The sequence below is a fragment of the Bos grunniens genome, chromosome 20 (genome assembly GCF_055505025.1).
Source record: "Bos grunniens cultivar Pamir isolate PY7600 chromosome 20, Bosgru_T2T1.0, whole genome shotgun sequence".
Taxonomy (NCBI): Eukaryota; Metazoa; Chordata; class Mammalia; order Artiodactyla; family Bovidae; genus Bos; species Bos grunniens.
Window position 1 is genome coordinate 70,773,105 of NC_141184.1, and position 21,736 is coordinate 70,794,840.

At 47.9% G+C, this 21,736-nt stretch overlaps 1 protein-coding gene across 3 annotated transcripts in view; it reads left to right on the forward strand.

The window, feature by feature from the left end:
- SLIT3 (slit guidance ligand 3) overlaps window positions 1-21,736 on the forward strand; it is a 718,940-nt gene that overhangs the window by 25,951 nt on the left and 671,253 nt on the right. The window contains exon 1 of one of the 3 annotated variants that reach the window (XM_086362270.1): window positions 5,767-5,829. The exons of the other annotated variants lie outside the window; for them this stretch is intronic. Coding sequence (XP_086218396.1) covers window positions 5,822-5,829 — 8 coding nt within the window. The 5' untranslated portion in view covers window positions 5,767-5,821. Of the gene's footprint in view, window positions 1-5,766; window positions 5,830-21,736 lie in introns of those variants that run through there. 3 annotated transcript variants of the gene reach the window in all.

Below are 21,736 nucleotides of genomic sequence, written 5' to 3' on the forward strand. Positions count from 1 at the left end.
ATGGGCCAAAATGCTTCTTTTAAAAGAAAATGATTTCTAAAGGCTGACATGAATTGTGCATTGCATTCAGTTCTCCTGCTGTTTCCAGGCTTAGGTAACCCTTTTTGGATGGGAAAGGAAAGTCTCCTGCCTCCCCTCCCCTCTGACAGCTCTCCCCCCACCAATACACAAGTAGACACACAGACATGCAGTACACCCGCTGAATCATTAGTAAGTGAGGAGCAGCCTGGGAATCCAGACCTGATCTCCTGCAGGGAGATCTCCTGTGGCGAGCCTGTCTCCAGCCCACTTGTGACTTCCCTCTTCCAGACTCAGAGTTCTCAGCCCCATCCCCTCTGATGTGCAGTGTGACACAGTGGTGCCATGAAGGAGCCTGGCGCACTTCCTCTGCCACTGCCACCGGCAGAACCCCACTTGGAAGGGTCTTCCCCACAGACAGCCTCTGGGGGAAATCTGGGGGTTATTTCTCAGTAACATGATGACCAGGGGGTTGAATTAGGGCTAAATTTGAACCCAGGCTTTGACACTCGATAGTCATTTCACTTCGGTGAGTCACTCAACATCAGTCCCCCAGTCTGCAGAACGGGCACAGTGATGGACACCTCTGCCCCAGGGTTCCCGCGTCAGGCACCTCTACATGAGGAGCATTTGCACACGGCCTGCAGGTAGGCCGCTGCCCACTCCATGGCAGCTCTTGCTCTGATGGAGAGACCAGCAGCCACTTTGTGCCGTGTGGATCTGGTGCTGGAGCGTGCCACTGCTGGTCTGCTTGACAAATCCCCGACAGCCTTAATTTATCAGGGGTCATGGCAGCACCCAGCTCCGTGCCGTGATACAGAGAGCTAATGTGTAGAGATCAGTTGCTGTATTTATGCCCCAAGCTGCTTTACATACATGATCATGCTCAAGTCTCATCCCAACTCTGTGATGCTGACATTATACCCATTTTTTTTTTAATTTTTTATTCCTTTATTTCTCATGTATTCCCCATCCTGAACCCTCCTCCCTCCTCCCTCCCCATACCATCCCTCTGGGTCGTCCCAGTGCACCAGCCCCAAGCATCCAGCATCATGCATTGAACCTGGACTGGCATCTCGTTTCATACATGACATTTCACATGTTTCAATGCCATTCTCCCAAATCTTCCCACCCTCTCCCTCTCCCACAGAGTCCATAAGCCTGTTCTATACATCAGTGTCTCTTTTGCTGTCTCGTATACAGGGTTATCGTTACCATCTTTCTAAATTCCATATATATGCGTTAGTATACTGTATTGGTGTTTTTCCTTCTGGCTTACTTCACTCTGTATAATAGGCTCCAGTTTCATCCACCTCATTAGAACTGATTCAAATGTATTCTTTTTAATGGCTGAGTAATACTCCATTGTGTATATGTACCACAGCTTTCTTATCCATTCATCTGCTGATGGACATCTAGGTTGCTTCCATGTCCTGGCTATTATAAACAGTGCTGCGATGAACATTGGGGTACACGTGTCTCTTTCCCTTCTGGTTTCCTCAGTGTGTATGCCTAGCAGTGGGATTGCTGGATCATAAGGCAGTTCTATTTCCAGTTTTTTAAGGAATCTCCACACTGTTCTCCATAGTGGCTGTACTAGTTTGCATTCCCACCAACAGTGTAAGAGGGTTCCCTTTTCTCCACACCCTCTCCAGCATTTATTATTTGTAGACTTTTGGATCGCAGCCATTCTGACTGGTGTGAAATGGTATCTCATAGTGGTTTTGATTTGCATTTCTCTGATAATGAGTGATGTTGAGCATCTTTTCATGTGTTTGTTAGCCATCTGTATGTCTTCTTTGGAGAAATGTCTATTTAGATCTTTGGCCCATTAAGCAAAAGCTGAGAGAATTCTGCACCACCAAACCAGCTCTCCAACAAATACTAAAGGATATTCTCTAGACAGGAAACACAAAAATGGTGTATAAATTCGAACCCCAAACAATAAAGTAAATGGCAACGGGATCATACTTATCAGTAATTACCTTAAACGTAAATGGGTTGAATGCCCCAACCAAAAGACAAAGACTGGCTGAATGGATACAAAAACAAGACCCCTACATATGTTGTCTACAAGAGACCCACCTCAAAACAGGGGACACATACAGACTGAAAGTGAAGGGCTGGAAAAAGATTTTCCATGCAAATAGGGACCAAAAGAAAGCAGGAGTAGCAATACTCATATCAGATAAAATAGACTTTAAAACAAAGGCTGTGAAAAGAGACAAAGAAGGTCACTACATAATGATCAAAGGATCAATCCAAGAAGAAGATATAACAATTATAAATATATATGCATCCAACATAGGAGCACTGCAATATGTAAGACAAATGCTAACAAGTATGAAAGGAGACATTAACAATAACACAATAATAGTGGGAGACTTTAATACCCCACTCACACCTATGGATAGATCAACTAAACAGAAAATTAACAAGGAAACACAAACTTTAAACGATACAATAGACCAGTTAGACCTAATTGATATCTATAGGACATTTCATCCCAAAACAATGAATTTCACCTTTTTCTCAAGCGCACATGGAACCTTCTCCAGGATAGATCACATCCTGGGCCATAAAGCTAGCCTTGGTTAATTCAAAAAAATAGAAATCATTCCAAGCATCTTTTCTGACCACAATGCAGTAAGATTAGATCTCAATTACAGGAGAAAAACTATTAAAAATTCCAACATATGGAGGATGAACAACACCCTGCTGAATAACCAACAAATCACAAAAGAAATCAAAAAAGAAATCAAAATTTGCATAGAAACGAATGAAAATGAAAACACAACAACCCAAAACCTGTGGGACACAGTAAAAGCAGTCCTAAGGGGAAAGTTCATAGCAATACAGGCACACCTCAAGAAACAAGAAAAAAGTCAAATAAATAACCTAACTCTACACCTAAAGCAACTAGAAAAGGAAGAAATGAAGAACCCCAGGGTTAGTAGAAGGAAAGAAATCTTAAAAATTAGAGCAGAAATAAACGCAAAAGAAACAAAAGAGACCATAGCAAAAATCAACAAAGCCAAAAGCTGGTTCTTTGAAAGGATAAATAAAATTGATAAACCATTATACCCATTTTTAGAAGAGAAAACTGAGACTTGTGTGCATGTGTGTGCTCATCGTGTCCTTCAGACTCCTCTGTCCATGGGAATCTTCCGGCAAGAATATTGGAGTGGGTTGCCACATCCTCCTCCAGGGAGTCTTCCTGACCCAGGAATAGAACCTGGGTCTCTTTTGCCTCCTTCATTAGCAGGTAGATTCTTTACCACTGTGCCACACATATGCAATCTGAGGCTTGTGTGTGTGTGCTCAGTCGTGTCCCACTCTTTGCATTCCCCCTGGACTGTAGCCAGCCAGGCTCCTCTGTCCATGGAGTTTTCCCAGCAAGAATACTGAAGTGGTTGCCACTTCCTTCTCCAGGGGATCTTCCCCACCCAGGGATCAAACCCATGTCTCTCACATCTCCTTGGCAGGTGGATTCTTTACCACTACACCACCAGGGAAGCCCAAACTGAGGCTCTCTGGGGTTAAATGACACACCCAGGACCACTCACCTAGTAAGGACTGGCACCCAGACATCTGATGCCAGAGCTCACGTGCTGTTGTAAAACACCCCTTCCTTGGGGTCATGTTGGAGGCTGAGCCAGGAGATGGCTGTCTCAAGATGTACCGTGTGTTCTGACCACTCAGTCTCAGAAGCCGTTGTCCTGTCTTGGACATCTCTGCATTTGCCCAATGAGTAGGGTCCTCATTCTTTGTTGCTTTTCTAAGTTTGCCAAGCTCGTTCCCCATCAGTCATTCTTTGATTAGTTCATCCTTTCATTCTTTCCGTCAACATTCATTTTGCGGACCAGCTGCTTTGTATCATGCCTACTAGGGCCGGAGATCATTTATTGAGTATTTATTAGGCCCCAGGCACGTCCTGGTGACATTTACGCATTGTCCAGTGTCCTCTTCATGCTTATCACTGCTTCACAGCTGATGAAACAAAGGCCCTAAGGAGGTTAGAGCTGTTGCTTAAGGTGTCCAGATTATGCCAGACCCTGGATTCAAATCCTTTGAGCACTTCACCAATTCTAGACCCAAGAAGATGTCTTTGCTTTTCCAACTCATATAACATTAATTAGTCTTTTAGGTGAACATGCATCAGAATCGCCTAGAAGCCTTGTTAAAACACAGATTGATTGGCCTCGCCTCAGAGTTGCCGATTCAGTAGGTTGGGATGAAGCCCAAGAACGTGCATTTCTAACAAATACCCACGTGAGGCTGACGCTCCCAACTGGGGGACCCTGCTCTGGGAACCACTGCTCTAGGCCAAGTCCTTTCAGGACAGGGATTCTTTGTTGACAGAACAAATTGTGCTCTATAATTACACAGTGCCCGACACAAAGTCATTGCTAGGTATGTATTTGTTATTTTAAATTGTTCAATCGCACAGTCATTTTTCCTTTGTATACCTTGTTCTGTTTTTATTTCTAAATGTACAAATTATTAGGCTTTGCCATTTAGGGTTTAAACTCACAGGGATCAGGAATTTCACCTTATACTTTTTAGCACCTTTTGCAGAACCTTGCATACACGGGGTGTTACGTAAATATTAGCTGGTTGGTTAGTGATTCAGAGACCAACATTCTTAAGACTGAAACTCCAAGCCAGTTGATCTGGGAGTACAACTCTTAAAACAATCTCTAGATCCTGAGAAGAGGGGCTGGTATATATTTGATGCTGAGTAGTGTTTGTTGAATGAATATCGCCAGTCTCTATGGCTTTACGGCCAATAGCCTGAGGGTCTGCCTGATATCTTGGGCCCAGTTTCAGTGTGGAAGCTCAGCCTCAAAGCATAGGTTGGTGGATAGAATTTTCCAGGGCTTTCAGTGCACCAGCAGCAATGATTCTCAATCCTGGCTGCACAATGGAATCAGTGGGGGTGCTCTAAGATGATGGATATGCCTGATGCCTATCCCTGGAGATTCTGATTTCATTGCTCTGAAGCGTGGCCTGGGCAGCAGGGCTTGTAACGCTCCCCAGGTGATTCTAATGTGCTGCCCAGCCGTTGGCTGCGTGCTTTTCTCTGGGGCCATTCAGAGAAAATGGCACCCTCCTCACCTTCGTGCTTCTGGGCTCACACCTGTGTGGTGAAGGGCAGGGCTAGGCAGGCCTCAGTGAGTGGCACCGGGTATGCATCTCTGACTCCAGGGTTGGAAGTCAAGCCTCGGGTGAAAGCTTGGCCATGCCAGGGGGCCCGTGAGAGCCCCGAGCAGCGGGCCTGCTCCCCTTTCCGGGCCACCTTCGGTCGACTGCTGGTCGCCGTGCTCCCTGGCGGACGGGGCTCTGTTTCAAGGCTGAGTGCAGGTGGTGTGGCTGTTGCAAGGCCCGTTTGTTCCCCTCGGCGCAGAAGGGGACGTCCTCCCAGGGGCCTAGGTGTGCGGCTTAGCGTTTGGCATCGTGCGCCCCAGCGCTGAGTTTGTTCTTGGGTTTCCTGACTGAGGTGCACACAGCGGCCTGAGCTCTAGGCGCTGGCTGAGAGCAACGGGAAAGACCGTGCCTGAGCCCCACCCCGCAGGCTGCTTGACTCGCACACCCCTGGTGTAATCAGGCATGACAGGAAGGGAGAGGGGAAGGGCTGGGGCTTACTGGTGTGCACTCAGCCCGGGCCCCTGGGGACCAGGGGATTCAGAAATGCCAGCTGGTCTCAATTTTATTGGAGCCAAGGCTTGGCTCACCTACCGTCATTTGCATCGATTTGTCCCTGTGCGTTCAGCAGACCAGCAGGATCCTGTCTCCTGGAGAGATGGTTGGGTGAGTAATTCTCATTCCCTTCCTTTTTCTCTTCTCATGTGGCCTCAGAAACTGTGTGTTGGAGATGCCATCACGTCACTACATTCGGCTCACCCACTGTTGTTTGAGAGGTAGCGCTGGGTGATACACTGGGCTGGACACCAGAGCGAGGCCAGGGACGCTGGCCTGGGAGTCTACGTTAGGCGGGCGAGCATTCAGTCATTCTGGAGTCTGGAGTCAGATCCAGTGTACTGCTTGGGCCAGGGAGGTCCTAGACATGGGTGAGTTGGGCTGCCTGTAGAGCCGTAGGAGTGAAGGGGGCTGATAGGGGCTTCATACCCAGCCAAAAGGTGCTTTTTAAAACTCTTTGCCAAGCAAACGGAACAGGGTCTGTGCAGTGGGACTTTGGGACTGTGGTGGGCAGCCAGTGTCACAGCCTCTTTAGCCACTGGAGGTGGCGAGCACTTAGCTGAGGGGCCACGGGCTGTGTGAGGGGTCTGGAAACCCAGAGCCCAGGACAGACTCGTGGTTCTGGAGAGGTCCTCTTGTGGAGCCAGCTTCATCTGCAAACACCGCACGAGGAGGCCACGTGGACTGAGCGTCAGGGAAAACCTGCAGAGTGCAACTAGCCAAACTGGGACTTGACCCGGACCGGTGGGGGGGTTTGGGGGCGTCTGACGATGCTGTCAGTGGGACCAGGCACGCAGCGCTGTGACTCTGCCCTCCGGGTGTGACTGGAAGGCGCCTCTGGCCCTGTAGGAACAGGAGGGGCAGGGAGCAGGGTCCAGGTCCTGACCGCTCTAGTCTTTGCTTCCTCCGTCTTAGATAATTCTGACTGGGACAGCTTGGTGGGCGTCTGTCCTCCCCCATCCAATCTCCTTTGGGTCTCCCTCTGTCCTCACCTGCCCGCCTTCTCCAGCACTGTGCTCCTTTGCACACACCGCTAGACTGGGACCCAGATCCACTGGGGTGAGCTGAGGGTGGCCCTGAAGGCTTTGCCTGTGCTCTCAGCTTCCGCAGCTGTGCCCCCTGTGCCACTGAACCTATGAAGGGTGTCTAGATTGAGGTCTGTATCAGGCTCAGAGATGACAAAGAAACACACAGGCTTGAGCTCGTGGTTTTAGAGTGGCAGATCCCTTTCTCTGGGATCCCAAGGCCTGCCTAGCTCCCAAGGCTTCATCTCTTCTTACGGAGTGCCGCTTTTAGCACCCTTACACAGCTTTATAGGGCTCTTTCATTGCTGTTTTTCTTTGTCCATTTATGTGCCCATGTTTTCCACGGAGAGTGCATTGCAGTGAGTGGTTCTTGCGAAGTCGCCTGCCTCCTTCCTAAAACGATTTACCCCCTTGCAGTGCCTCCATGGCCCCAAGCCACGTCAGGGAACAAACCACAGACTGAAATTGCAGCCGTTCAGGAGAGAGGAGTCTTTAATTTGGGCTTAAAATAGCCCACAGCCTGAGAGTTTGAGGGACTGGGAGCAAGGTGTAGTCGCGGGAATGGGTGTTGGGGACCCGCCCGAGGATGAGCGAGCAGGGACTGTGGGCTGGGAGAGAGACAGGCTAGAGGTTAGGGGTCCGGGCCGGAGGCCCCACCGCTTATCTAACTTTACCTTCTTGGGTCTCTTTCAAAATGAAAGAGTGAATGCTGTGCCAGCCTGCCCACTCCATCTGGAATGGAGTTGTCTGCTCCCCTTCTTTCCTCAAAACTCTATTCAGGCGTTCTTGTAATATTGGCTATAAGCAGAGCAATCCTGTTGCTGAACTCTTGGGTCATTATATGTCTCAGGGGTGCATTTCTCACTGTCTACTCCAGGACAGTGCCCCCTGTTGTGTGAGTCACAGAACTGGTCATAATAAGAGCAAGGAGATATTGTTCTGTCCTCTTGATGTGAATAAACTTGCTTAATTCCCAACCCAATCCAAGAAGGAGGACACAGATTATCCCCACTTTACAGACAGGAAAGTGGAGGCACAGACAGTTGAATTCTCCAGAGTTATATCGCTAGGTCAGTGTACCAAGTACAGAGTAAGTGTCAATATGACCCCAGTGCCCACACTTAACCATTATGCATCACCTTCCATGTTAATGTTGGGTGGTTTCCGTCCTTCTTGTTATTGTGATGACTGTCTGTCTTAGGTCAGGCTGCTGTAACAAAATACCAGACTGGGTGGTTTAAACAACATTTCTTTCTGATAGTTGTGGAGGCCAGAAACCCAAGACTCTGGTGACGGCGTGGTTGAATTATGGCGAGGGCCCTCTTCCCGGCCTGCAGCTGGCCACTTTCTCTCTGTGTCCTCCGGTGGTGGACAGCATGCTCTGCTGTCTCTTTGTCCTCTTCTAAGGGCACATGTCCCATCATGGGGGCTCCACCCACGTGACCTCTTCTAAGCCAAGTTGCCCTCCAAATGCCCCACCTCCAAGCACCATCATGTGGAGGCTGGGCTCCAGCACATGCATTTTTGAAGGGCACACGCATTCCGCCATAACACTCCGTTTCTCCAAATGCCCCACCTCCAAGCACCGTCACATGGGGGCTGGGCTTCAGCATATGCATTTGTGAAGGGCACATGCATTCCATCATAACACTCCGTCTCCTTGTTTTCAACCATTTGTTGTTTAGTTGCTAAGTTGTGTCTGATTCTTTGCAACCCCGTGGACTGTGCCCACCAGGCTCCTCTGTCCTTGGGATTTCCTGGGCAAGAATACTGGAGTGGGTTGCCATTTCCTTCTCCAGGGGATCTTCCCGACCCAGGGACCAGCCCCGCGTCTCCTGCTTTTTCTTTACCACTGCTTCACCAGTGAAGCCCTTTTCTGCAGAGGACCACCTAGTAAATATCTAGGCTCTGGGGACGATATACTCCTGCTCTCAACTATTCAACTGCCCTTACGGCGTGGGAGCTGCCATGGCCATCTATAAATAGATGAGCGTGGCTCTGTTCCAAGAAAACTGTATTTATGGGTTCTGAAATTTGAATTTCATATATATTTTTATGTGTCGTGAAATATTATCTTCTTTTGATTTTTTCCAACTATTTAAAAATATAAAAGCCATTCTTAGCTCATGAGCCATAACAAAAATAAGTTGAGGGCTCGCTTTGTCCTGTGGGACATGCGTCCTAGAGGGCAGGGCTGCGGGGAGTTACAGACTGACTTTTAATCTGTGCCTCCCTAGGGTCACTCTCAGCCCTAGCTCTGTCTCCATCCACAAATGCTAATTGAGTGACGCCAAGGTAAGCTCTCCCAGGTACGATGGATGACTCAGGGATACTGCTGGTTTTCAGAGCAGGAGTAAAAAGTTTCCCTTTTGAAAGCATGGGATGGAAATGCAGTCACTGTCACAAGGGTCCCTTCCCGAATGTTTGTAGGAGAGTGAAGAGAGAAGTTTTTTTCGACATAAAGTGGAGGGATTTATTCTTTGCAAATAGACCTACAGAACGTGATTTGTAATAGGAAACAGATTTCCCCCAAAGATAAATGGAATGTCCCCACCTCCCTAACAGAGAAGAGAATTGTTTCCTCTTTACAAAGGAAACAAATTGGATTCTCAAAGGAATAATCAGAGAAGTTTTAAAAATTGTCATAATAAGCAAGATATGGTTTCATGAATGATGAAAGGGAGGTTTGCCTCCCTTGGGTCTGGATGTGCAGGGCCCTTCTCTCCCCCCCTTGGCACTTTATCAGCACCAGATGGGGGAGAGTGGCTCCTGCCTGAACAAGATTGGGGGGCCCATCCTGGGCCCAGTGTCTCACTATAAAGACATCCTCTTCTTCCAGCTCCTCTTCCACTTCCCAGCCCAGCTTCCATCAGCCACAGTTCATTCTGGCCCGTGGGAGAGAGGATTATGGATGGAGACCTCCCTGAGCAAAGGCATGGTGCTAGGAGTATGCCTGGTGGGTATGGGGGAGCACCATGGTGGACTGGCTATTTGGGCTACAATTCCAGGCAGCCAGCAATAAGGCTGAGGCCTCTCATCTTGGTGGAGGTGGAGAACCTTGATGGATTGAGGGGCGTGTGCCACATATGTGGATGAAAAATCAGCTGTGTGTTTGGCCAAATGCTGCTGGGTATGGGCGCTGAGAGTTGGTATATACATAAAATTGGGCTTCCCGGGTGGTGCTGGTGGTAAAGAACTTGCCTGCCAAAGCAGGCAGCAAAGATGTAAGAGATGCAGGTTTAAAACCTGGGTCAGGAAGATCCTCTGGAGGAGGAAATGGCAACCCATTCCAGTATTCTTGCCTGGAGAATCCCCTGGACAAAAGAGCCTGGTGGTCTACAGTCCATAGGGTCGCAAAAAGTCAGACATGACCGAAATGGCAGCACAGGATTAGCTGGGAGAGGGAGAGATTGCAGTCATTTGATTGAAAAGCCTTAACTCCCTTGCTCTTTGCTGGATTCTGGAGACGTGGATGGGACTACCACCCAGCCTTTGCCCTCTTGTTGCTTATAATAAAGTAGACAGATTCAGTTCCTCCAGTTTTTCACGAGATCTGGAAACAAAGAGCATGGAGCCCCAACAACCCAACCCCGTCCTCCAGTTTTCTTGCCTGTGGATAGTACTTGTGTTTGTGTGTACTCGGTCTCTCAGCCCTGTTCCACTCTTTGCAACTCCACAGACTCTAGACTGCCAAGCTCCTCTGTCCATGGACTTCTCCAGGCAAAAATACTAGAGCGGGTTGCATTTCCTTCTTCAGGGGATCTTCCCTACCTAGGGAAGATGTGGATTGAATCCATGTCTCCTGCATTGGTAGGCAGGTTCTTTACCACTGTGCCACCTGGAGATCCAGTAGCTAATATTTAGGAGATGTTAATGGGGGCAAGTTACTCAGCCTCTCAGGACCTCAGTTTCCTGTGAAATGCAGATAATGAAAGTATCTACGAGGACTTAGAGGAGATGAACAGTGCCTGATACATCATGAGAACTCAATGAATGACAGAACTGCATTTATTATTATTGTTATTATTTCCCAGCAATAATAATTTCCTACATTAGTACAACTTTTTAATTTACAAAGCCCTTTCTCTTACAATGGGCTTCCCAAGTGGCTCAGTGGTAAAGAATCCGTCTGTCAATGCAGGAGATGTGGGTTTGATCCCTGGGCCAGGAAGATGCCCTGGAGCAGGGGAATGGCAACCCACTCCAGTATTCTTACCTGGAGAATCTCATGGACAGAGGAGACTGGTGGGCTTCAGTCCATAGGGTTGCAAAAAGAGTCGGATGACTGAGGGACTAAAACAAACATGTCTCTCTTACAATACATCATTTAATCATCTTGAAAGCCTCTGAGGTTGAGCAAGTGTGTCTTGCATTTTGCAGATGAGAAGAGTGTCTTGCCCAAACTGCACCATTAGTCAGTATGGAACCAGGTTATGGGCCCCAGTGCTGCAGCTCCGGGTCTGGTTGTTATCAATGACTGTTCTGTCTTCACACAGGGGCGGTGCCAGCCCTGTGGGTGGTGCCCAGATGTGGAGCAAGTGTTCTGTGCTCTTAAGGAACTGAGAGTCTAGTTGAAATTTGAAGAGCCTTGTCTCGGCAATGGGGAGTCCACAGGCAAGTGGAAGAGTCACTTGTCTCCAGCAAGAGAGGGCAGGCCAGAAATCCACGAGCTAGGCATCCTGTATGGTCTCATATGGCACCATCAGGTGACACCCAGAACTCTCTTGTGCTGACCCTGCAAAGGCCTGTCTCTGATTTCCTGTGTCACTCAGCAGATTCCCTCCATATGTGAAGTGAGCAATGGGGCCAGCTCTCTGGTGGATGGCGTTAGCTCCAGGTTGCATCACAGTCCCTCCCACTCCTCCTTCACAACAGACCTTAACATTATTCTATGATTACTTCGCATCATCCTTCCCAAATGTGCATCAAATTAAAGAGTTATTAGGGCATGGCAGGACATGTTTATGGGGAAGAATTTCCTTTAAAGTCACAGCTCAGCCTGAACTCACTTTATTAGTGTTTATACAAAGTATGTAGTCTGTTCCAGTGCAATCCATGTTTATATTCGTGGAGCAATCATTGCATTCCTTGGGGTGATCCTTCCTGTTTTCTTAAAGCGATTATTGCACCTCTTTTAGAAGTGAATCATGTGTGTATTCTGTGGCTGATCAGGCTTGGCAAGGTGGATCGTTTAGAGAATGACACTTAACTGCATCTTGCAAATGGCATAGATTCCGAAGTGTACGGTGGCCCAGGTGGACCGGAAATGGGGCTCCTTCAGAAGAGAAGCACCCGGGCAGCCAGGCCCCTTATGAGCACTTCCTTTGTCTTTCACCTCTGTCATGGGTAGTTTTTGGCTGTAGCAAGTATGAGTATTATGTTGATTTGCTCAGGATCATCCCAACTTTTTTTCGTGTTTTATTGATATTATTATTAACGGCATCCCCATTGACTCACAAAAGCATTCAAGTTTGGGTGATGAACTATGTGGTCATTCTAACTCATGTCTACATTCACTGCTATAAATGAAATATGAACATCCACTTTCAACCTCAGGCCATTGTCAACGAAGGGCAAATGCAGCTCAATTAAAACTGCCGATAAAGAGCTTAAGTTTTGATCATTCAGTCATTCAGCAGATGTTTATCTGTGCCTTTTATCTGCCAGACATTGTGCTGAACCCTGGGGATTCAGACACAAATAAAATATGACCCTGATTCTCATGGAGTTGGAGTCTATTGGTTGAGCTAAAATGAAGGGATTCATTATGAAAATTCTCTGACAAGATCATTTTAATTTGTGTTCTGCTCTTCGGGACACACAGAATTTATTTATCATAAATTGATTGCTAACTTCTCAGACACTGACACCTGACTGCCTGTATGTAAATATCTGTTTGGTGTTTGGTATTTATCAGCTTGTGACCATAGATGAGGGTTTCAGTATTCCTGTCCCTCCATTTGTTCATCCATAAAATGGGACTAATAATGACATTGATTTTGTAGGCTGGTTATGAGGATTACAAAAGGCACTGAATATGAATACTTGGCACGTGCTGAACATCCAATACATGCTGGCTCTTGCATAATAATTACTCATGCTTCAGATATTTATTTAGACTCTAATAGGGGCTGGCTGCAGCTTTTGTACTTCTGTTGCCTGGAACTTAGGCTGCCTTCTTTAAAAAGAAAAAAAAGAAAAGCATAATTTAAGGTAATATGTGTTAAGGAAGTTCAGAGCCTTTGAAAATTATCCTGGGGGATAATTCAGGGTCTGTGAGAGTCTGACCCTGGGGAGATCAATCAGTTTATTTACCCCCTTTTAAAACTTAAAACTCAGATTCAAAAAACTAAGATCATGGCACCCGTTGCTTCATGGCCGATAGATGGGGAAACAATGGAAACAGTGACAGACTTTATCTTCTTGGATTCCAAAGTCACTGCAGACAGTGACTGCAGCCATGAAATTAAAAGGCATTTGCTCCTTGGAATAAAACCTATTACCAACCTGCTGCCTGCCTGCTGCCAAGTCGCTTCAGTCGTGCCTGACTCTGTGCGACCCCATGGACTGCAGCCTACCAGGCTTCTCTGTCCATGGGATTCTCCAGGCAAGAACACTGGAGTGGGTTGCCATTTCCTTCTCCAATGCATGAAAGTGGAAAGTGAAAGTGAAGTCACTCAGTCGTGTCTGACTCTTAGCAACCCCATGGACTGCAGCCCACCAGGCTCCTCCATCCATGGGATTTTCCGGGCAACAGTACTGGAGTGGGGTGCCATTGCCTTCTCCCATTACCAACCTAGAGAGTGTATTAAAAAGCAGAGACATTACTTTGTGGACAAAGGTCTGTAAAGTCAAAGCTGTGATTTTTCCAGTAGTCATGTATAGATGTGAGAGTTGGACCATAAAGAAGGCTGAGCACTGAAGAATTGATGCTTTTGAACTGTGGTGTTGGAGAAGACTCTTGAGAGTCCCTTAGACAGCAAGGAGATCAGACCAGATCAGACCATTTACTAAAGGAAATCAATGAATATTCTTTGGAAGGACTGATCCTGAAGCTCTAATACTTTGGCCACCTGATGTGAAAAGCTAACTCACTAGAAAAGACTGTGATGCTGGGAAACATTGAGGGCAGAAGGAGAAGGGGATGACAGAGGATGAGATGGTTGATGGCGTCATCAACTCAATGGTCATGAGTTTGAACAAAATCCAGGAGATAGAGCAGGACAGGGAAGCTTGGTATGCTGCAGTCCATGGGGTTGCAAAGAGTTGGACAGGACTGAGTGACTGAACAATGAGAACAAAATTGGAGGAAGTAGCTTTTCCAAGGTCTTACTCAGAGTTAGAAACAGAGCATGGAGGCAGGAAGGTCTTCTAGATGTTCTTTCCCACTCTACCGTATTACCATATCAGCCTGCACAGACAGGGCTGTGCTGCAGGAACAAAAAGTCCAGATATATCAGTGGTAAGACGTAAGAAAATGCTATCACTTCTTCATATCTGGATAGTGGCTGGGTGGCCTGTATTCCAGTCACTTGGGAGCCTGGGCTCCTTCCATCTTGGAACACCAGCATTTTGACATGTGGCTTACACATGTCAGGAAGACATGAGAAGGGAAGTGAGTGTGATGTTGTGCAGAATGTTTTATGGACTTGCCCACAATTGGCATCTGTCACTTCCATCCACATTCCTTTAATCAGAAATCAGTCACGTGGTCCCCACATAGTACAGAGGGTGCTGGGAAATTTCATCCTATGTTTCCCTAGGAAGAATATGAAATTGTTTCATTAACACAGAACACTGTCCCTGACATCCTATGTACCCACCATTTTCTGCCACATTTTCCAAGGCTGACCTCGGTCTCTTCTGAGATGTCTGTTTCTCCCAGGGAGTTGCAGAGTCATTTTTTTCATATGCTCTCCTGTACAGTGTGGGGAAGGGTTTTGAGAACAGATCTTCTGGGAAGAGTTTGAGAATTCTGGGCATGATAAAGTGGGACATAAGTAACCCTTTGGGTTGATAGTCGACTCCTGGTGGTTACTGCTTAGACTGGATCAAGTTGCCTGAAGTCATCACAGGAATAATTCAGGAAGGATTTATTTTTTGAGAGTGAGGTTTGGAGCGTCTGGGTGTGTGTTGTGGATGGAGAGGTATGTCTGTGGATGCTTTGTGGAAGGGTGATGTGTCTGGGTGGACTAGGAAAACCAGGGGAAGAGCTAGGGGTTAGATCAAGTGCTTCTTAGAGGTTGATTAATCACCAGGTCCCACCCGCCTCCCTTTCTGCATCTTACTTGTGCTCACATTTTACATGAATAATAATCATCAAATTGATGGTGATGGTTGCTTATTGAGTACTTACTATTTGACAAATCCTATGCTAGAATCACTTTATCAGCTCATTAAATCCTCACAACATCCTTGGAGCTGGGTACTATCATTGTACCCATTTTACAGATGAGGCAGCAGGAGCTTAGGAGTGGGTTCAGTAGCTTGCCTGAAATCACATTGCTCTCTGGTAGATCTGAGCCCAGACTGGTGCCAGGGCCTGCTTTCTTAAGCACTAGCCTGTGGAGCAGGGATCTTAAACTCATGTGCCGGTAGGGACCAGGCAGGTGACACAGACGAGGGAAGCAGATGAACCGGACTGAAGAATATCGGAGCACTTGTCCTTATCCAAAACGGGCAGTTGTCTTTTAGCTCCAGTTTCCAGGGGCCACGAAAGCCCAGGGTTGTCACATCACCTGAGTTGGGGGAGACAAGCCAGAATTCCAGATCTGTGTATGAAATGATCTCCAGTTGGCGTTTGAGTGACAAACGTTAAGTCATATTGAGGACCAGAATAAACATGTCTATGGGCCGGTTAGGCCCGTGGGCTGCCTGTTTGCAGCTTCTACTCGACTGCCTCCAACAAAGAGCTGGCGATGCCCCAGGTATGCCTCTTCCTGCTGGAGGTGAAGCTGAGCAGAGCAAACAGGGGTTGCAGGGAGCCCTACTGCTGCAGGGAGAGGACAGAGGAGCCCCTATGCTCCTCCCTTCTCCCCACAGACCCTCACCACCACTGCATCTGCCACCATATCCTCCACCACATCTGAGCATCCAGGCTGCCCCTCTGTCTGGCCCGCTCTCCTCCCTGCAGGTAGCTGTCTGCACGGCGCTGGCTGCAAAGTTCTGCAGGTGTAAAATTATATATGCAGGAGTGTTGCCAAGCCAGACATTGAGCCCAGGGAGGCTTAGTTCCCAAACAACTGAGGTAGCGTGAAGCCAGTTTTCTAAATCAGATTCAGCCATTTCTCTCCTGAATGTGTGTATGTGTTTTTAAACTTGTATGTGGTTATAACTGATCTGAATGTAGTGCAAAAAGTTGGAGAATAATTGAATGATGCCTCCTGTTGTGCGAGTCGGGAGAGCTAAGGCAGGAGGTAGGAACTCTGTGATGGGTGTTCTGTGGGGGAACACGGCTGTCTGTGGCCTGGTGGGATGGTAATTTGACAGTTCTGGAACACATGCTGTTTTTTCTCTTCCATTGTTGAAGACGGATGGATGGCATTAGGTCCTTTAGACTGGGAGAGAAAGCAAAGAAAGAGAGACACTCATTAAGGCAGGGCAGTCTAAGCAGCTCCCAAGAACTGCCCTTGGGCTTTTCAAGGAACATTTTCCTTTGGCCAGTTTTCCAGAGTCTCGAACAGCTTTAACTTTACTGAGAGTCTGCCTGCAATGCAGGAGACCCAGGTTCAATTCCTGGTTCAAAAAAAATCCCCTAGAGAAGAGAATGGCTACCCACTCCAGTATTCTTGCCTGGAGAATTCCATGGACAGAGGAGCCTGGCGGGCTACAATCCATGGGTTTGCAGAGTCAACACAACTGAGCAGCTAACACCAGCTGGTCCCTGTAGCTATGGGGAGAGTCTTATTTCAACTGGGTCACTGTTGGCAGTTTTTTTTTTTTTTTTTTTTGAGGGAAGAGAGGGTATATTAGTAATACATATTTACTGTGGAAAACATTGACAGTACTAATGAGCAAAGTGTGAAATGTTTAAAAAACAAAAAAAACTCTTCACCCCAGGATCCAAGGAAAACTAGCGTACATCTCTCTGAACGTCTCCCAGAGGCCTCACTTCACTCGAGGGGTCTAGGAAGAAGAGGGTGGGAGGATACAGTCTGCGGTCCCGGCTCCCACAGAACTTCACACTGCTGTGGGAGAAGAGGCAAACATACAGGAATCCGCCAGCAGCACACGAGGTGGGAGGGAGTGTGATGAAAGACCAGAATGAGCTGAGCAGAGGCTGAATGAGGCACAAGTCCAAAGCAAGGACAGGTCAGCATGGGATGGAGTGGCTGGGAGCCCTGCACAGGGCAGGGATGAGAGGCTTCTCCAAGCCTGCAGTGAGGGTGTTTTGGGGTCCTGGAATTGCTGTAACTAAATGCCACAGACTGGGTGGCTTCACACAACAGAAATACATTCTGTCACGGTTGTGCGGGCAAAAGTCTGAAATCAAGGGACCGGGAGGGCTGTGCTTGCTCTGCAGTCTGTAGGGAGAGTCTTTGCCGCCCTCTTGTCTGTGCAGAGCCCTTCCTTGCCTCTCCCCAGCTCTAGTGGTGGCTGGCACTCCTTGGTGGTCCTTGGCAGCAGCTGCGTTACTCCAGCCTCTGCCTCTGTCATCACGTGTCCTCCCTGTCTCTTCCTCTTATAAGGACTCCAGTCGTATTGGGTGAAGGCCCACCCTCATGGCCTCGTTTAATCTCATTACATCAACCAAAGCCCGATTTCCAAATAAAACCACGTTCATGAGCGCTGGGAGACAGGACTTCAGCGCATCTCATGGGGACCACAGTTCAACCTGTAACAGAATAATAGGATTTGGATGAGGAGAGGGCTTTCGAGGCCAGCAAATGACAGGGACATAGGTGTCGGTGGAGCACCCAGCATGGTTCCTGATCTGATGGGAGCTCGGTCAGTGTCTGTGGTCTGAAAGAAGTAACAGGCTTACAATTACCAGGTGGACATGAGAGGTAGGGGGAGGGATAAACTGGGAGATTGGGATTGACACACTCACATCATTATATATATTAATAATGGAGATGGAAATGGCGCCCTACTCCAGTATTTCTTGCCTGGGAAATTTGATGGACAGAGGAGCCTGGTGGGCTACATTCCATGGGGTCACCATGGAGTCAGACACGACCTAGCGACTAAAGCAGCACCACATATATAAAATAGATAACTAACGAGGACCTACTGTATAGCACAGGGAACTCTTCTGAATGCTCATTACAGATGGGGACTCGCCTGTGGTCCAGTGGCTAAGACTCCACGCTCCCAATACAGAGGCGCCTGGGTTCGATATCTCGTCAGGGAAGTAGATCCCACATGCTGCACCTGAGAGTTTGAGTGCTGCAGCTAAGACCGCCACAGTCAAAGAAATAAATTAAAAAAGAAAATACTCAGTAATGGCTGATATGGGAAAAGCATCTAAAAAAGAGTGGATAAGGGTGCGTGTGTAACTGGTTCACTTCACTGTGTAGCAGAAACTAACACAATGTTGTGGATCAACTATACTCCAATAAAAATTTTTTAAAAAAGAAAAAGAATTAAATGAGGTAGGCTGAAAGGGTGATGAGACCCACCTGGCTTCCAGGCTCTTGCATCTGGAAAGAAGCTGGAATTTTGGGGAGACTAACTGGCTGCAGGGAGCAGGTTTGATGTCAGGGAGAGAATGAGGGCTGTTACATCAGATCATCTCCTGCCTGACCCCTCTGTGGTTCTGATTGCTAAGGGCCTGAAGTCTGCCTGTGGATGTCCATTGTCTGGGTGACCCTCCCTTGCTGTCCCATCTGGGGCATCCTGCTGCAGTTACCTGGGCCTCCTGTCTGTCCCCCAGAGTCCCGTTTGGGGCATCCTGCTGCAGTTACCTGGGCCTTCTGTCTGTCACCCAGAGTCCCGTTTGGGGCATCCTGCTGCAGTTACCTGGGCCTCCTGTCTGTCCCCCAGAGTCCCGTTTGGGGCGTTCTGTTGCAGTTACTTGGGCCTCCTGTCTGTCCCCCAGAGTCCCGTTTGGGGCGTTCTGCTGCAGTTACCTGGGCCTCCTGTCTGTCCCCCAGAGTCCCGTTTGGGGCATCCTGCTGCAGTTACCTGGGCCTCCTGTCTGTCCCCCAGAGTCCCGTTTGGGGCGTTCTGCTGCAGTTACCTGGGCCTCCTGTCTGTCCCCCAGACTCTGCAGATGCTTTCTGTGGTCACAGTGTGCGGTGCTTCTGTCCCTCCTCTTGGCAATCTTGCCTTTAGCCTGTGCCGTCATCTGCCTGCTTCTTTTTGTTTTTCTTGGACCAAATCTGTCCGTGTAAGAGGGACTCCTCCTGGTCACCTTAGCTGGTGCCTGCTTCCCCCCGCCTCCCTTCTCTCCACCTCACCCTGGCACACTTTCCTGGTTATTTCCCCACAGCCTGTAGTTCTGTTGTTTGTTTGTGGTTGCCTGTGTTGCACTGTGTGAGTTTTCTAATACTGCACAAATTTGAAGCTTTAACGGCTCCCATTTATTACCTTGCATTAGCTGGGGGGGTCTCTGCTTCAGGGTCTCACAAAGCTGCAATTCAGCTGTTGGTTGGGGTTGTCATCTCCTCTGAAGGCTCAACTGGACGGACCCACTTCTAGACTCCTGAGGTTGTTGGCAGAACTGAGTCCCTTGCATCCCGTTAGACAGGGCTCTCTGAGCTCTTGCTGGTTGTCCTCGGTTCCTCACTGGATGTTGTAGGGCTGTCTTCCGTCCCTCACCTGACTGACCTCCCTAACATGCTGCTTGCTTCATCACAGGTAGTGTGAGAATGGGCCCCCTGGGACATAGGCAACACAGCACATGTAAGGTAATCACAGTGGTGACCTCCTGTCCCGTTTGCAGTATTATATTGGTGAGAAGCAAGCCGTCAGGTCCTGTCCATGCTCACCAAGAGGGGATTACACAAAGTTGCTAACACCAAGGGGCACTGAGCGTGGAGGTGCCCTAGAAGCTGTCTCTCACACCCTCCAAGAGAATGAAAGTGACAGCAGGAGTCATGCAGGAGTTGAAACGGGAGGGAGGGGAGCAGGTCACAGACTTAGAAGAATGACCCAGCCCGAGCACATGACGTAAACTGTTGCTGTTTTTTAGTCCCTGGATCGTGCCTGACTCTTTGTGACTCCATACACCATAGCCCTCCAGGCTCCTCTGTCTGGGATTTCCCAGGCAAGAGTGTTGGAGTGGATTGCCGTTTCCTTCTCCAGGGGGATCTTCCCAACCCAGGGATCAGACCCACATCTCCTGCACTGGCAAGTGGATTCTTTACCACTGAGCCACCAGGGAAGCCCATGTGACATAAACTGATTAAAACCAAATAGGTCCAAGACGGCAGACAAGATGGTCAAATCGACATCCACCAGACCTTGAACCTCAGTATATGTACATAGTAATACATCAGCCAGCTAAATGACACACCCACCAGCACAATGACCATTCTAAGGCTAACCACTAAAGACCAGAAAGTGGACAATTCCTAAAAGTCCCCTCCTTGTTCCCCAAAATAGTTGGAATAATTCTCCTACTCATTAGCCTATGAAATTACCTAGTCCAGAAAAACTAACCATCCCCTATCTTGGCACTGCTGTCTCTGAAGAGGGTGGCAGAGAATGAGGTGGCTGGATGGCATCACTGAATCAATGGACATGAGTCTGAGCAAACTTCGATAGATAGTGAAGGACAGGGAAGCCTGGTGTGCTGCAGTCCATGGGGTCGCCGAGTCGGACATGATTTAGTGACTCAGTTCAGTTCAGTTCAGTCTCTCAGTCGTGTTGGACTCTGCAACCCCATGAATCGCAGCACGCCAGGCCTCCCTGTCCATTACCATCTCCCAGAGTTCACTCAAACTCATGTGCATTGAGTCAGTGATGCCATCCAGCCATCTCATCCTCTGTCGTCCCCTTCTCCTTCTGCCCCCAATCCCTCCCAGCATCAGAGTCTTTTCCAGTGAGTCAACTCTTCACATGAAGTGGCCAAAATACTGGAGATTCAGCTTTAGCATCATTCCTTCCAAAGAACACCCAGGACTGATCTCCTTGCAGTCCAAGGGACTCTCAAGAGTCTTCTCCAACACCACAGTTCAAAAACATCAATTCTTCGGCGCTCAGCTTTCTTCACAGTCCAATTCTCACATCCATACATGACCACAGGAAAAACCATAGCCTTGACTAGACGGACATTTGTTGGCAAAGTAATGTCTCTGCTTTTGAATATGCTATCTAGGTTGGTCATAACTTTTCTTCCAAGGAGTAAGCATCTTTTAATTTCAGTGATTTTGGAGCCCCCAAAAATAAAGTCTGACACTGTTTCAACTGTTTCCGCATCTATTTCCCATGAAGTGATGGGACCGGATGCCATGATCTTTGTTTTCTGAATGTTGAGCTTTAAGCCAACTTTTTCACTCTCCTCTTTCATCAAGAGGCTTTTTAGTTCCTCTTCACTTTCTGCCACAAGGGTGGTGTCATCTGCATATCTGAGGTTATTGATATTTCTCCTGGCAATCTTGATTCCAGCTTGTGCTTCTTCCAGCCCGGCATTTCTCATGATGTACTCTGCATATAAGTTAAATAAGCAGGGTGACAATATACAGCCTTGACATACTCCTTTTCCTATTTGGAACTAGTATGTTGTTCCATGTCCAGTTCTAACTGTTGCTTCCTGACCTGCATACAGGTTTCTCAAGAGGCAGGTCAGGTGGTCTGGTATTCCCATCTCTTTCAGAATTTTCCACAGTTTATTGTGATCCACACAGTCAAAGGCTTTGGCATAGTCTAAACAACAATAATAACAATACTCTGTGGATGGTGTTTCTCTCTAAATAAATTCACTTCTTACCTATCACTTTGTCTCCCACTGAATTCTTTCTGGGATGAGACATCAAAACCTGAGCTTCATTACATCCTGAGACCAGGTGTGTGATCTCAGTTGGAAGGCTGTGGGTTTTGGTTTCGTC